General features: G+C 43.5%; 1 protein-coding gene and 2 long non-coding RNA genes across 14 annotated transcripts in view; all 3 read left to right on the top strand.

The window, feature by feature from the left end:
* The first annotated feature begins 455 nt into the window (after window positions 1–455).
* LOC119338213 lies at window positions 456–2,163 on the top strand. The gene is made up of 2 exons (XM_037610516.1): window positions 456–607; window positions 727–2,163. The coding sequence occupies exon 2, from the start codon at window positions 781–783 to the stop codon at window positions 1,951–1,953; it is 1,173 nt and encodes a 390-aa protein (XP_037466413.1). The 5' UTR covers window positions 456–607; window positions 727–780; the 3' UTR covers window positions 1,954–2,163.
* A 1,394-nt stretch (window positions 2,164–3,557) lies between these two features.
* On the top strand, window positions 3,558–9,226 carry LOC119338535. 10 transcript variants are annotated; one of them, XR_005164065.1, is made up of 11 exons: window positions 3,558–3,944; window positions 4,029–4,154; window positions 4,238–4,428; window positions 4,895–6,219; window positions 6,367–6,512; window positions 7,231–7,410; window positions 7,508–7,577; window positions 7,666–7,893; window positions 8,110–8,227; window positions 8,774–8,843; window positions 9,058–9,226. It is a non-coding gene; the product is annotated as an uncharacterized LOC119338535 (long non-coding RNA). The 10 variants fall into 10 exon arrangements; XR_005164064.1 differs by lacking the exon at window positions 6,367–6,512 and having other exon boundaries at window positions 4,895–4,946; window positions 6,062–6,219; window positions 9,058–9,223; XR_005164066.1 differs by lacking the exon at window positions 6,367–6,512 and having other exon boundaries at window positions 4,895–4,946; window positions 6,047–6,219; window positions 9,058–9,223.
* A 1,305-nt stretch (window positions 9,227–10,531) lies between these two features.
* The window catches only part of LOC119336127, a 7,117-nt gene continuing 809 nt past the window's right edge, over window positions 10,532–16,839 (top strand). Inside the window, exons 1-4 of one of the 3 annotated variants that reach the window (XR_005162219.1) lie at window positions 10,532–10,716; window positions 10,834–11,796; window positions 12,070–12,195; window positions 12,590–13,764. This is a non-coding gene — a long non-coding RNA (uncharacterized LOC119336127). Of the gene's footprint in view, window positions 10,717–10,833; window positions 11,797–12,069; window positions 12,196–12,589; window positions 13,765–16,839 lie in introns of those variants that run through there. The other 2 variants (XR_005162220.1, XR_005162218.1) reach the window with 2 other exon arrangements.

The raw sequence follows: 16,839 nt of genomic DNA, 5'->3' as shown, positions 1-16,839 counted from the left end.
GAATTTGCGAATATTTTTTAACAAATTCATGAGCATTTCTTGAAATCATGTCCATTTTTTGCAAAGGCATGAACCATTTGTGAAATGTCAATCATTTTTCAAAAGTGCCAACATTTTTTGAATTGGAGAAATGTTTTAGAAATGTGCAAACAAGTATTCAAATTTAGAACATTTTTGGTAATTCAAGAACAATTTTTGAATTCAACAAATTTTTAGAGTTTGGAACATGATTTTTTTATATTTTTATAGTCTTACATTATGGTATAGAGGGAGTATAGTTTAAATGAATTAAATAAACAAAAAGAAAAACAAATAACAAAAAACTCAAGAAAGAAAATAAAACAGCACCGTCCCGCCCCGCAATCGGCCGGCCCAAAGCACGCGCGTGGCTATCCATGAGTTCCCGGACAATTTTCCTTGCTATTACAGCCCACGAGGTCCACACCGGCCACCGGCAGCTTCCTAGGGTTTGTTTAGGGTTTCCTTTATAACCCTTCGCCCCCAGCCTGTATCGCCGGCGCCGCCGTCCCCGCCCCATTCTCCCAACACAATCAACTGCTAAGCCTACCCTGATTTCAGTCGCCGCCGCACCATCTTCGACTTGTAGGTGCGTACCTGTTGTTTCATCTTTTTATGTTTCCTTTTGTTGTCCTCGATTCAGATTTCAGGATGGGTCCTAATTGATTTCCATTTGACATTGGATTCCGATTTGAATTCGAATTACAGGTATCAAGGGCAACTGCAACACTTTTCTAAGGAATTAGAGCAAGGTGGAAGGAGATGGGTTTTTTGTTTTCTAAGTATCTTGCGAGGCGAGGAACTAGGATTTCAAAGCGGCGGTCCGGTCAGCGCGTCGGCGGCCGTGAGCGAAAGCGTCGGCGGCATCACCTTTACCTTGTCTTTGATGACTGGTCGCTCGGGTATAGCATCCGCAAGGTAGACTCATTGCCTGGCTCTCGTCGCCAATCCGCTGTGAGGCGCTTGCCTCGGCCTTTCTTCCGATTACAGGCGCCGCATGGGTCGCCGGAGTACTTCGCGTCAGCCTTTGGCACCAACATCTTGTCGATGCATCCCAGGTCTACCTCTTGCAACAGCTTGTTATCCGGGAGCTGTATCCTCACCTTGGACGTCCGCTCGCGGGCTATCACGTTTGGCCCTCGGTTGGAAAATACGATTACCCTTTGCCCTCGGTGGAAAAATCCGATTAATCCCATCTATCTCGCCGTCGACAATAAGCTATTCACTCTAAGCAAACACTCCTTCGAGATACTCTCCTTGGATCTGCTCAGCCCCGTGCCGCCGGATCGATCTGGCAGAGTGAGGTGGTCGTGGGAAGTTCTCACGAAGCAGCCGTTCAAGGTTCGCAACGTCACCTCCTACGCATTGAACCCCTACAGCCAGTCCTTCCTGGTGAGCACCACGAAGAAAGCTATTGCGGACACGTTTGCCTTTGACACGGTAAAGCTTTCATGGAAACAAGTAGGCAAATGGGCGCTGCCCTTCCACGGCCGCGGCCACTTTGACCCTCTCCTGGGCGCCTTTGTCGGGCTCTCCAAAGATCCAGACACCTTCGGACAACTCTACTTCTGCTACATGCCCAGCTCCGACACTGGCCACACCCCTAAGTCGAAGCTCGGCAAGATGAAACTGCTCAGTGAGGACCCAGCCGAGAGGCATGTAAGCGCCACCCTCGTCTACATGGGGCGCCGGAGCAAATTCTGCCTGATAGAGTGCGTCTCCATTGAGGGCGACAGTGCTGACCAGGAGCTCAAGGAAGAGGGAGTCATGCCCCGACCTGGCCGCTGTCTTTATCGTTTGACCACATTCTCTCTCAGCCATGACATGAATGGAGACCCGACCACTGGCGGCAGCTGTCGAGTGCAATACTACAAAGTGCCCGAAGCAACCACTCCGACGTTCTTGTTTGCAGATCCTGTTGTATTTTGGATGTAAAATGTTAAAATAATGTCATAATGACGACTTCCTATGTTTAATTTTCACTCATTTGTTATTGCGTTGTGCCTAGTATAAATTTGACATTTATTTTGGGACGGAGGACGTATGTTCTAATAATGTGCACGCCATATGTATTAGTACTTCCTCAGTCCCATTATATAAGATTTTTTTTGACACTACAGTTGTGTTAAGAAACGTCTTACATCATGGGAGGTATGTGTCAAGAGTTTATGAAAAAAATAATTCTACGCATGTCACAGATATTTTTTTTCCATAAGGAGATGCAGGGGTTTTGTTGTGACGTTTTCAGTTTCACCGGAAAGATGTGGAGACTGGCTTCACATTTCGAAATACACGCAAAAAAAAAGAAAATTCAACTTCAGCCGTAGGAGACAGGATTTGACCATGGAGGTGTTGGCAGAAGAGCCAACACCTCCGTCCCTAAGGCTAGTCATAGTGGGAGTAACTTAGCAAGTAACATAGTGCACTCCGAGAATTTTTTGCTTATGTGGCATGTAGTTAATGAGAGGTGGTAACATAATACTCCTTCCGTCCGGAAATACTTGTCATTGAAATAGATGTATCTAGATGTATTTTAGTTGTAGATGCATTCATTTTTATTCATTTTAATGACAAGTATTTTCGGACGGAGGAAGTATGTTACTGTAACATAACGCTTTCCGAGATAAGATGAGTCTACAAGCTAATTAATTAAGTCCTCTATGACACTACTACTATGTTACTTTGCACTATGAAGGTAGTAACTTAGACTAGTGTCATATGCATGACACTAGTATAAGTTACTTCCCACTATGATTCCAATATGGACTACATACGAGGCAAAATGAATGCACATCAAACAAAGTAGAATAATGTACAAACCTTGAGAAATTGATCGAGCATAGTAATCCAACGAATGGCAATCGTCAGCTGCCATCCGAGCATCGCTGAATGCCCAAGTTGAATCAAGTACTCCAGTAGCAGTCTAGCCAGTCTAATTGGCTTCTACGGCTGCCAATAAGATCCCTTTTTTTTACAATTTTATCGGAAGAACTCTTAGCTGCTAATTTCTCCTCAATGTAAAATGTAAATTAACATCCAAAGACGAAGCAATTCCCCTCCCATTTTACTTTGTAGCAAATATTAACAATTTCAGTGGTATGAGATCTTCACCATGTATTTGTTTTCGCATTGCTTTCTGCTTAGTTTAGGAAATGCCAGCAGCACTGGATCTTCAAAAAATAAATAGTTTGAGATCTCAAAGCAACCGGCTTAAAAATGATTCTTTTTTCGGGGAAAATCCGAAGAAGAAACGAAGCACCTATCAAGCTCTCTCAGAGTTTATTGACTCTTGGCCGTCGGATCTGTTTCCTCATGTGATTTCGGCTGTCAGATCTCGCTCCCGATCGATCTCCGCCGTCGAATCAAAACTAAGACCGTTGCAATGAACTGTTTGCGCCCCGGTCGTGCCACCGCGCGTAAATAGCCTGCCCCGCCGAGGGCATTCTTGTCATTTCACCCATATGCGTATAAACGCCCATGGTGAACCCTAGCCGCCTCGTCCTCTCTCCTCCCACGTGCCACCTCTCCCTCCCTCTCTCTCGTTCCCCTTCCCTCCCCTTCCCTCCCGCGCGCCTCCTCTCCTCCCGCCCATATCGTCGCCGTCGCTGCCGCCGCCCCCCGCCACCTCGAACCACGCCGTCGGCATCCATCCACTGCTCCGGTAGCGGCCAGATGCGCCGCAACAGAGCCCCCCAGCCCTCCCTCTCTCTCACGCGTCTGCTCCACGTACGCCACCTGTTTCCGGCGAGCCCCGACATCTCCGCCACCGCGCAGCACAACGCCGAGCTTGCCTCTCTCCGCTGCGTCCTCTCCTCCTGCCGGATTCGCCGCTCACGGCCGCCGCTCACCCGTGACCCTGCCCCGTGGTTAGGGTTTCGGGTGTTCGTCACCGGTGGCCATGGGGCTGCCCCTCCTCTCTGCCTCTGGTCAGTTCATCCCCTGCCCCTCCTTCCTCCTCCTCCCCCTCATCCTCTCTATCTCTTTCTAATCTCTTTCTTCTTTTGTAGCAGCAGAGGGGAGGAGCGGGGACGAGCCTCCTCCCATTTACTCTCTGTGTGTGTGTTCATCCGCTCGAGAACTGGATCCCGAGGGTCAGAGGTGCAACCCTGCAGAGCTGCTGGATCCCAAAATTAAAGGTAATTAAGGCATGCTTTGGGGTCATTTCTGTTGCGTCTCAGATTCGTTGGTGCCATTTTCAGTTTCGGTTACTATTGTTCAGATGTGATTGGCCTGGCAGCAGCTCGGGCCTGCTGAAGAACGAAGACGCAACAACAGGGGGAGGGAGAGGGAGACGGGGAAGACCATGTGCCGGTGTCGACGACGGTTCGCCAGCGAGCTGGTTGTTCATCGCCTCTGACTTGGAGGATGGCAGAGGCGGGGTCGTTCGTCACACGTCACCACCAAGCTGCTGTAAGTAAGGAATTTTTCTGGGTGGTGGTGGATGAGTATCCCCCATGGCAGTGATGTATGCATATGTGTATTTTGGTGGCCTTTCTTTGCTTGTTCCATCCATTCTACAAGATAATAAAAAGTACTGGCAGGTGAACCAGTGTGTTATATGTGCTCATGCTTGCCCATGCTAAATGCTCTCCTCTCGGCAATACTATGATTGCTTTATTCTTAGGTATCATGGTTAGCATCATTACTACTTTCAGAATTCAAGGTGCATGATGGATGCAAGGTTTTTTTTTTGCTCTGTTTTTTATTATAAGTAATGGGGTTACTATGACTACCTTGCTACTTGAATATTCATTGTGTATTAGATGTGAGTGAGCGCGCCCTTTTTTATTCTCTTTTTCATGTTTTTATCCCTAACTTTGTTTTGGTACACCTCAGCCTGCTCACTCATCTTTCTGTTGTTGTCTTCCTGATCCAGATTATGCCCAGATCTCTGCTGCCATCGGCGCTCCATCTCTGGAGTCATCCTGGTATTTTACTTTGCATGCTTCTTTTCTATGGCTCTGTTCTCTTTGTGATGTTCTCTGCTTGGATTAATGCTAATTATTATGTGCATTTTTGCATATCTAGCTCCTGATGGGGGGCACATTTTATTCCCCTTTCAGTATTGTGAATGCTTGTGGTTGTAGATTGACATTATTGAAGCAAGGACCCTGTGTAAATAAATGTTACGGGTGACCACATGTGGGCAGGCTTGTTGGTTAGGAAATATGTAGCCTTAGTACCCCAGACCAATATATTCAGTTAATCGATTTTTAATCTGGATACACCGAGCAAAGTTATATATGCTAGCTCAGTTGTGTATAAATTTGTTTTTATAATAGTCAGATCCAACCTTTGTATTTGCTTTGCTTGTTGTACTTCGGTTAGAAGCAAATAATGTGATGTTGTCCTGTTGTGATATCCACACTATCAATATCAAAGTGTACAGGTCTATTCCTTTTTTTTTTTATCATTTTCACTTAATCTTCCTTGTCCTGTTCAATTTTTAAACTGAGTATTGTATGAGGTTCGACACTCTTCCGGCTTGCTATATTTGTTAAACACATACTGCAATGGTGGGTGATTCTGTATTGTTGTTTAGTGCAGCAGCAACACTGATGGCAGTTCTACCTGACAATGTGTAGTAGTGTACTCATTAGTTAGCCCACTTGTGCCGGATAGTTTCTTGTTTTATTGCTTGTGCACTGTCCTTGACAAATGAAATGTGCAGCAGGCTTTTGATATTTTAGTCCTCTGGCCTTGTATGCAGTACTTTGCTAGACTATTGCAGACAAATTGAAACAACTGCAAATGTGTAGCTCCAGAGTTAGGAGACTAGAAATAATTGAGCTTTTTTGCCAAAAAACTAGGATTTTACATCACTAATTAGCCCTTCATTCTTATATGCTTTTGCATTTGCTGCATTCCCGCTTTCAGGTCTTTTCATTGTTTTCACACGTTAGCTCTAGGATGCCAAGTGTAATTCAATTCATATGTACATGTACTGTTTTCAGGTCGTTTCTTTGTCCTATCTGTGCATGTTTTGTTTGGTTACCCTCTGTATACCAGTCATTTTAGAACGATGCAGGTTTTGTTCTTACAGAAATAGACATCGCGAGTGGATTTCCTTTTACCTGAACACTTGCCGAATTCAGTGCTCGGAGAAGTCTGCTATGCCAACTTGTGGATTCAGAACTTCAGATCCTTATTATCAGATCGTGTCACTCTTTCCAGTCCAAAACTGATGAGCTCTAGAAAACGGTATATCTCTGCAGTCTCCTGTTCCTAGCACTACTCATTTATGAAGCAATTCATTCCCTATACTGCATTTAAATATCTTGCATTTGCACACAATTTGTATTAGTAATTCGTGGCTTTTATGTAATAAGGTGAAACCTACTCTTGCAGGCTCCTGATTGTGTGTGTATATTTCGTGGCTTCAGAATTATTTTATTTTTCGCCTTATGGCATCAAGATGCAGCTGCTCATATGATTTCATAGTTTGGCAAGTACCACAAAATTTGTGGTTGACTGCTTACATACAAAATCATCGTGTTAGTACTTAGTACTGAAGTTAATTTCTACATTGTTATTAGAGTTGCCTTGATGTTCCCGTACTATAAGGATCTATGTATGCTCTATTTTTTAACCATCTAAAACTGTAGTCATTTATACTCCATGCAGCAACATTATATGTTGTTGTCGGTTTGCTGATCCATATTTATCTCCCCCAACTTGTTTTTATGTCTCTGCTCAGATTGCACAAGAAGCTGACATGTAAATGTAGATTGTGTAGCTTTATGGGCATGCATCAGATTCATATTATAATAAAATTTTGTCTTCATACTATAAATCCATTAATTGGAGCTATATATCATATGCCGTACCATTTAGTCTGGTTCATGAGTAAAATGTTGTTTCAATAAATTTAAGGTCGTTCTTTGTTTGCTTAATGTTTGCTAGCACTAATGCTGATGTATGAACAAATATAGAGCTTCAGAAGAAAACAAAGTATAGTTCATATTTTTAATCATTTATGTCCATATCATGTGATGCTAATGTATGAACTTTATATGGGTTGGTTGAAACGATATCAAATAAAAGAATATACATTCTGGAAATTAAATAAACCCTACAAATCAAATTAGGAAACTATCGTTACTGGCAAAATGAATTTATAGGGATTTGCAAGGCTTTCGTTTGCGGCTGGAAATACTTTCACTAAGTGCTATATGACTATTTTGATTTTTGTGCATTTCCTGATATTTTTAGGAATTGGCGATGATCAATTTACAGTCAGTTATCAATTTGTGCGGTTCATTAAATAATCAAGATAACACATGGAGGTCCATTCTTCTTTGGGCCGGCAGCCTTCTCGCCAACGAAGGCATTTCTACCCGGTCCTTTTCTTTTAGCCTGCTGCAGGGACCAAACACTATACCTTCTTCTTCGGTGAGCTCTTCTTCTCTTGACTTTCTCCCTGCGCCGCTTATTTGGTCGTCGTTGATCTCCCCTTTCTCTTTTGCCTGACTATTCTATCCTTTCCTAGGTCTTCAATCTGTTTTCTTCTTCAATGAATCTGACCACGACATCTTGCACGTACTGCACCGCTCCCAGAGGTATCTTTCTCTCTTCCAGATCCAGTTATACTATTATATTTGTATTAGTATCTTCTGATCTGACATGCCATTTCTCCCCTAATTCTAGGTGAACGGAGTCATAAAAATCAACTTAGCATCAGACTACTGGGTGAACAGAGTTGTAGAAACCAGAACAGAGTCACACACTCTCAATGGTGGCAAGTTATTATATTAAATCTTGCTAGACAGTTGCTCACATGGGTACTATGTATGCATGATTTTTTAACTTGAAGATTAGAGGATTATAAGAACTGAGAACATTGCATGGAAATCAGCTTAGCACCATAATAATGAGGTAGTGTATCATGCAGTCCGGGCAAGATCACCACTGACTGACATCTATCTTTTTGTTTATTTGTGTTATATCAATGAATGGGAAGCATCATGATGCTCTTCCCCGTTCCATGTTCTGAATATGCGCTAATCGAGCATCTATTTTTGTTTCATATATGCATATGCATTTATTGTATCATTCAGCTCTGTCACCACATTTTACGGTTCCCGTTTCCAGTTTCCATGGCGCGGCGGCTTGAATTGACGCTCTCGGCCATGGTGCGCCTGGATCAGTCAGGTCGATCGAGGGACAAGACTGGCAACCGCTCGTCCGTGCTGATCTTCGACCGAGATAGGTAAGATATCCTCTCCCATCTGTGTCTCCTCTCTTAGTCTCTTTCAAGATCTGTTACGCTTCTACATCTACGCCATGGAAGTTAGGCAAAGTACATGGGCATTGAGAACACCGGCCGCTCCCATTTGGTCGACAGTAGAGGTTTTCTTCATCCTTGCGACATCCAAACTCCAGTCCCCGAGCAAACTCGCTTCACAATCCCCGCCCCACCCCCTCTTCTTGACTATTTATGGCTTTATGTTTTCATATCATGCTAATAAACCATGTACTGACACTTTCCTGCTGGTATGCCATTGGCACAAGAGTAGTGATACGCCTGGGCATGATGTTGTTATTGATCGGATGTATGAACGTGCCTATTACTGCTATGCTTGCTACTATTTGTTTGTGAAAAGAGTGGTAATAATAATATTACTGCTTGATGTACAGAATTCAGGTTCTCACACCATATGGGTTCAACATCATCTTTTATATGATGTAAACTTTGCTGTTCCCGGTCAACATACATTTTGCCAAATCACTATTAATGCAACTTTGTTTCTCCTAGAGCACTGGAAGCAACCACATCATGAGAGGGTCAACGGACGACAATCCGATATGTGTCACCGACAGTGAAGGTAAAATTACATTGTACTCTCCTGCAGTGCGATCATGTCACCTGCCGGCCCACTAAGTGCACATTCTATGTCAGATGTAATTATTCTCTGTGCTAAAAGCGTTGATCCTGCACCGTAGATGTAAACATGCAGTTATTTAAACCATTCTGCATGCTCTTGTAACAATGATGAGAGTTGTAATGCCCATCTAACTGTCTTGCATTTAACTTTTTAGGAAGCTGCCATTCTACAGAAAGGAGGCAAGGTGATGGGCCCTGAGTGTATCCCCATTGAGGTGTGGAAAGGGCTCGGGGACATAGCGATAGTATGGCTAATCAAGCTTTTCAACCTCATTTTTCGGGCAAACAAGATGCCAGAAAAATGGAGATGGAGTGTATTAGTACCAATCTTCAAGAAAAAGGGGGATGTTCAGAGTTGTACTAATTACCGTGGAATTAAGCTGATGAGCCATACAATGAAGCTATGGGAGAGAGTCATTGAGCACCGCTTAAGAAGAATGACAAGCGTGACCAAAAATCAGTTTGGTTTCATGCCTGGGAGGTCGACCATGGAAGCCATTTTCTTGGTACGACAACTTATGGAAAGATATAGGGAGCAAAAGAAGGACTTGCATATGATGTTCATTGACTTGGAGAAGGCCTATGATAAGATACCGCGGAATGTCATGTGGTGGGCCTTGGAGAAACACAAAGTTCCAGCAAAGTACATTACCCTCATCAAGGACATGTACAATAATGTTGTGACAAGTGTTCGAACAAGTGATGTCGACACCGATGACTTCCCGATTAAGATAGGAGCGCATCAGGGGTCAACTTTGAGCCCTTATCTTTTTGCATTGGTGATGGATGAGGTCACAAGGGATATACAAGGAGATATCCCATGGTGTATGCTCTTTGCGGATGATGTGGTGCTAGTTGACGATAGTCGGACGGGGGTAAATAGGAAGTTAGAGTTATGGAGACAAACCTTGGAATCGAAAGGGTTTAGGCTTAGTAGAACTAAAACCGAGTACATGATGTGCGGTTTCAGTACTTCTAGGTGTGAGGAGGAGGAGGTTAGCCTTGATGGCCAGGTGGTACCTCGGAAGGACACCTTTCGGTATTTGGGGTCAATGTTGCAGGAGGATGGGGGTATTGATGAAGATGTGAACCATCGAATCAAAGCCGGATGGATGAAGTGGCGCCAAGCTTCTGGCATTCTCTATGACAAGAGAGTGCCACAAAAGCTAAAAGGCAAGTTCTACAGGACGGCGGTTTGACTTGCAATGTTGTATGGCGCGGAGTGTTGGCCGACTAAAAGGCGACATGTTCAACAGTTAGGTGTGGCAGAGATGCGTATGTTGAGATGGATGTGTGGCCACACGAGGAAGGATCGAGTATGAAATGATGATATACGAGATAGAGTTGGGGTAGCACCAATTGAGGAGAAGCTTGTCCAACATCGTCTGAGATGGTTTGGGCATATTCAGCGCAGGCCTCCAGAAGCTCCAGTGCATAGCGGACGGCTAAAGCGTGCGGAGAATGTCAAGAGAGGGCGGGGTCGACCGAATTTGACATGGGAGGAGTCTGTTAAGAGAGACCTGAAGGATTGGAGTATCGACAAAGAGCTAGCTATGGACAGGGGTGCGTGGAAGCTTGCTATCCATGTGCCAGAGCCATGAGTTGGTTGCGAGATCTTATGGGTTTCACCTCTAACCTACCCCAACTTGTTTGGGACTAAAGGCTTTGTTATTGTTGTTGTTGTTGTTGTTGTTGTTGTTGTTGTTGTTGTTATTGTTGTTGTTGCCATTCTACAGAAAGAACAATCATTCGAGCTAACCATGATGTGAGAGCGACAAGCAGTCGTAAACCATTGCACATCAGCAACAAAAGAGGTATATCAGTTTACCATCCCCGCTGCCTTGACACTTTAGCACAACACAATGCAAGTTCATGTACCATCCGATCTTTACTGATGCTTGTTTTCCACTTTTCTGTTATCAAATATCAAGAGAAACACCACTATGCTAAGAAGCGAAAGGTTCAGTCCGACAGGACTTTGACACGGGGTAACATGCCCATCTCCTTTTCTCATGGTTAACGATGTTTTTTCCTAACCATGGGCTAAAAATCATATGCTACCGTGCAGGACCACATCCCATTGGTTATGACAGTTAGACCCATTAGTCACAATCTGTTCAGAAAGCAACATCTATAAAGATATTATGTACTGGTGATTTGATCCATTGTGCCACTCATACTTCACCTATTTGGATCATTTAGCTCGAGCAATTTGCATAATCTTATTCTTACAATAACTGTAGAGTATTCATATATACATATAAAGTTAGTCATGATCCGCTTCTTGTATGTTATGTAGGTCCGACATATTCTAAACTTAAAATATGAATGGGCAGTATGAATGACCTTTAGCGAACTATTTCCCGTAAACTAAACAAAAGCTTGCCATCTTTAGTAATCATGCATATACATGTGCATTAGTTTTTATCAAATATTGTAGTATGGTATTAATTTGGTTGGACTGGTCAACTGTGCTAGCAATTCTTGCTGCAATATTCATTCTATAGTATGTACTAGCTCTTAGACAAGATAATTGTTTAGCCCCTGGTTTCTTAGCTACTGGTTGGTCCTGTAAAGCTACATCCTTGCTTTCTGATAGTGTTATTTGAATCTATAGCAGTGGGTATGAAGATCCGCTAATTTGAGTTTTTTTTCTGCCTTTATTTATCGTGCGATGGCCACTGTCGGAGCTTTCACCCTTCACCGCCCCCTGTGGCCCAGCGATTTGCGGCGGCTGCGGGGTCTTCCCCTGATTTGGTGGTGGCGGGCAGGCGACAAATAGCCCACAAACCTTTAGTTTTCCACCCTGGTTTCTTACCAGGCCAGACTGTGAACAAGTACTATAGAGAGGATATCTCTAAATCAAGTGGCCCGTGCACTAGAGAAAACCGCAGGTACACCTTTTGCCTTCTTTTCGTGTCACCCTTTCTTATACTAAGATGGGCCTAACTTATTTAAAATTTGATAATTTCCTGTGTATTAAATGTTTCTTCCTAGACAGAAAATACATCTTCTGACTTTTATACTTTTCCATATGCTTTTCTGGAATTTTCACACACACACACACACATTATAATTATTGTTCAGCTTTAGTTTTTCAATGCCTTAGTTATCCCCATTAATTTAGTCTTTTAGTATATTTATTTTGTGTTGTTGTGCTGCTCTAGGTTTGTATCCTGGTTAGACCGTGTATAATTGTAGCTGACACAGAGATTATACTGAATTAGTCTGTGGATGGAGACTTTGGGATCATAATATCTAACGAAAAAGTGCGAAAAAGAGTTATATCAGAGGTTTGATCATTTAACTTTTTTTGATTAATTCCTTGATACATTTCCATCCCGATATAGTCTCTACCTTTCCATCCTGATATAGTCTCTACCTTTCCATCCTGATATAGTCTCTTCATTGATATAGCATATCCTTTTCTCTATTATTCACATAATTCTTTGCTAACAGAATATCCTAAACAATCTGGAAAATAGATAGCTTGAATGATGCACATGTTATTAACTTCATGCATTATTTTGAGGGAGAGTTCAATCCATGTATGTTTTTCCTTGCAATGCTCATTGTTGCTGGTTTTCATTCTTCTCGGTTCTTCCTAAATTTATTCTCAAGGTGGTAAATTGTTTTCTTGTGGTTACATTTTTGTCGGGCCAGCTCACCACCTATCTTGCTGTATAGGTATCTGTGGTGCTCACAGTGGTCGCCCAGATCCCGATGGAGATGGTAGTCCCTGTTCAGGGCACGGAATTGATGCCGTCGACCCCGCCATTTCCACTCCACCCCGAGGTATCCGGATCCTTACTTCATGGGCTTCTTTACTTCAGACGAAAGGATCCATGCTATATGAATAAACTGCTTTAATTCATGTTCTTTAGAAGTATATGCAATCTTGGACTGGATGCCAAAATTTTCTTTTATGTCATCCTTTAACTGACTGCAAATCAATTTTCCGTTATACCAATGCTTCCTGATATGTTTGTGCTTTTCAGATTCATGTTCTTTAGTTAAAGTATAGTAGCTACTAGCTACTGTATATGCAACACCGCATTTTGAATCATCCAATAAAAGTTACATTCATGTCCAGACTGTTTTAGATAGTGGATTGTAACATTTGCAAACCCCTAATGTATACGAGGAAGTGTTTGTTCATTAGTATGGTAACATGTGTTGTAGTGGCAAGGACCCTCCAGTGAGATCATCCAGTCTTGCAACATGAAATATTTTCTCATAATTTTGAAATTACAAAATGTACTTAATTGCAGATGATGTGCCTTATGGAAGAACCGAGCACTCATATTTTGCACTTAGAATTAGAACTATACTTTGGTTGGTTTGATTTAGTAATATTGCTTGAGGCAGCCTTTTGAAAATATATGTAAGAAAACCCGAGTACTCATTCAAAGTGTTTTTGTATTAACATTCATAATATATGTAGCTCTGCTACGTGTTGGTGGGTTTAGTTTTTAATACCATAGCTGATGTTTTCTTTATATAGTAAGATGGAACTAAACATATCCAAAGTAACATTTATAATTACTCAACTCTGACAAGCTTCAACAACTTTAACTTTATAATACTCCCTCCGTCCCAAAATCAATAACTCTGCAATTAACATGGCAGGAACTTAGAAAGGAAAGGTCCTGGAATGCATCAATATAGGACTCGTTGTCCTTCTTTCTAGGAAGAATATTGGAGTCGTTCAAGTTTTAACTCATAGATAGATGGCATTTTAACCTTCGTTTCTAAATAGTTTAGCTTGGAGCAAGTTGTGATAGCGTGGCATAGTTAGCATCTAACCTTTTCACTCTTCCTAGCAAACCGTTGTTTGGCTAAGTTGCTGCTTTTTCTCAGCCCTTCTTATAGCGTTGTTAGTTGCAGGTGAAGTTGAAGATTGCTCCTTGTTGAAACATGATTATATTGGGATATCACAATATCTCTTACTTAATTAATGCATCTATATATCTGATAAAGGGTGGAAGACTCAGCCTTATGCCTGGTGTTTTGTTCCACTCTTGCCGCCTTAGTTTCCGTCATACTGGTGTTATGTTCCTTGATTTTGCCTTCCTTACGCGGTCGGGTTTATGGGAACCCCTTGACAGTTCGCTTTGAATAAAACTCCTCTAGCAAGGCCCAACCTTGGTTTTACATTTGCCTAACAACCTATTAATTTTCTCTTGGGAGTTATAAACCCGAGGGTCATCTTTATTTTAACCCCCCCTCGGGCCAGTGCTTCTCGAAGTGTTGGTCCGAACCGGGCGATATCCGGCGCCCCCTGGGCAACCAGGATCTATGCCAACCCGACGTCTTGCCCATCCGATGTGCCCTGAGAACGAGATACGTGCGACTCCTATCGGAATTTGTCGGCACATCGGGCGGTCTTGCTGGTCTTGTTTTACCATTGTCGAAATGTCTTGTAACCGGGATTCCGAGACTGATCAGGTCTTTCCGGGAGAAGGAATATCCTTCGCTGATCGTGAGATCTTGTGATGGGTTAAGTTGGGACACCCCTGCAGGGTATAATCTTTCGAGAGCCGTGCCCGCGGTTATCTGGCAGATGGGAATTTGTTAATATCCGGTTGTAGAGAACTTGACACTTGACTTAATTAAAACGCATCAATCGCGTGTGTAGCCGTGATGGTCTCTTCTCGGTGGAGTCCGGGAAGTGAACACGGTTTGTGTTATGGTTGAACGTAAGTAGTTTCAGGATCACTTCTTGATCACTTCTAGCTTCACGACCGTTGCGTTGCTTCTCTTCTCGCTCTTATTTGCGTATGTTAGCCACCATATTTGCTTAGTGCTTACTGCAACTCCACCTTATTACCTTATCCTACCCTTAAGCTTAAATAGTCTCGATCTCGCGGGTTTTTGAGATTGCTGAGTCCTCGTGACTCACCAGATACTACCAAATAGTTGTAAGTGCCGATGGTACCAGTGCAGGTGATGCAACCGAGCTCAGTTGGGAGTTCGATGAGGATCTTGGTCATTACTATGTTTCTTTTCCGGATGATCAGTAGTGGAGCCCAGTTGGGACGATCGAGGATCTAGCATTTGGTGTTGTCTTCTTTCTTTTGGATTTGTCCGTAGTCGGACCTATGTGTGTACTCTGAATGATGTATGACTTAAGTATTGTGTGAAGTGGCGATTGTAAGCCAACTCTATTTATCCCTTTCTTGTTCATTACATGGGATTGTGTGAAGATGACCCTTCTTGCGACAAAACCACAATGCGGTTATGCCTCTAAGTCGTGCTTCGACACGTGGGAGATATAGCCGCATCGTGGGCGTTACAATACTTGTCATAATGTAGGGGGCGGGGCACTATACTTTGTGTGATAAACACGGTGTATGTTTGGAACATGGTTTAGATTATGAATATATAGTTAGTACATCAAATGTACTATTATTTGGAATCAATGTGGTGTGTTATTAAGGTAATACATGAATGATAGTTGAAGTTGGCAACAATCATGATTGTAGATTCTTATTGAAATAGAGAAATGAATTCAAATTCAGTTTGAATTGCAGCGGTACTATAGACATTTGGAATGCACTAAAATGTTGGTATGAGTAGGTTACATGCATTATACAGCCTGCGAAAAAATTTAAATGGACATAACATGGATTCATACTTCCTCCTTCCATCTATATAGGGCATAATGCGTTTTTTAAGACCGTCTTTGACTATTGACAAGATTAATAGTACATGACATGCACAATGTGAAAATTATATTGAAAGCTCCTTCCACACACGAATTTAACGGTGTACTTTGTGTAAGTTGCATGTCATATATTATTACTCTAATATTTGGTCAAAGTTAGCATCAAAAAACGCATTAGGCGCTATATAGATGGAAGGAGGGAGTAGCTTTGCATAGCATTTGTATAGTAAAACAGGGCAAGACTCTCTCTTTGTGTGGTGTGAATAGTTTTATTTTTTTCGTTTTATTTTGGTTGAGGGAAGTGCGAATTGATTTGGTACGTACAAGTACAATATTACACGTTAGGCTTGTCCCTAAAATTCAACCCGCGCCTTGTTATATCCCGAAAATTCAGATATCGTGCTCCCAAAACTGGCGCCTTCACAACCCGCGCCTTGCTATCCCGAAACTACAACGCACGCGAAAACTCTCTCTAGCTGCCAAATCCTGACACGCAAAATCCCCCTTCTAACCCTGGGCCGAAAGGGCTGCTAGTTCCAATCGGTGGGGGTACTTTTGTAACACATCCTACATTTTGGACAAGCGCGTCCCTAACTCATGGTTCACCCCCTCCCATCGCCTCCTTTTCGCCATTCGAAATCCCAGGCCGCCATAACCTCTCCGCTCCAGCCGCGAAACCCCACCCTCCTCTGTCCGTCACCTCAGCGCTGCCCAGCCGGAGCCTCTTCCCCGACGATGTCGTCCATCGCAACAGCTCGACGTCCCTTGTCAAACCTCCCCGGATGAGGATCCATTGTCCATCTCGTCATCCCGCCGGTTCAGCCACCCCGTCCTCCACCTCCAAGGAGCTGCTCGGACGATCGCCTCGTCTATCGCGATTGCTCCACCGGAACCGTAACATCCTCATCGACTCCTGGACGAAGCCAAGGCCTACTTGGCGCCACCAAAGAGGTTGTACACTCATCGCATCACACCTTCTCCTTAACTCGACCTCCCGCCGACGGTGCTCCATCTCGCACCCCCATGGAGCGGCTACCTTGAAGCTGGCGCTGCGGGCGACATCTCCACGGCGGCTCTCCCCCAGTGCGAGGCCCCTTCGATGGCGGCGTCCATACCAGCCGGATCTACTGCTGCTGCTCCGGCTCTCGCTCGCTCGCTCGCGCAGCTGCTGCTGCTCTGGATCTTGCTCGCTCGCTCGCGCTGCTGCTGCTCTCCCCCTCGCTTGTGCTGCTACTCTGCTCCGATTTAGCTACACTTCAATCGACTAAAT

The sequence above is a fragment of the Triticum dicoccoides genome, chromosome 7B, assembly GCF_002162155.2.
Source record: "Triticum dicoccoides isolate Atlit2015 ecotype Zavitan chromosome 7B, WEW_v2.0, whole genome shotgun sequence".
Lineage (NCBI taxonomy): Eukaryota > Viridiplantae > Streptophyta > Magnoliopsida > Poales > Poaceae > Triticum > Triticum dicoccoides.
This window is presented reverse-complemented; position numbering and strand designations above follow the sequence as displayed.

Excerpts from the sequence above, each read along its gene's own strand:
- LOC119338213 (XM_037610516.1), top strand. The coding sequence starts at position 781 with ATGGGTTTTTTGTTTTCTAAGTATCTTGCGAGGCGAGGAACTAGGATT.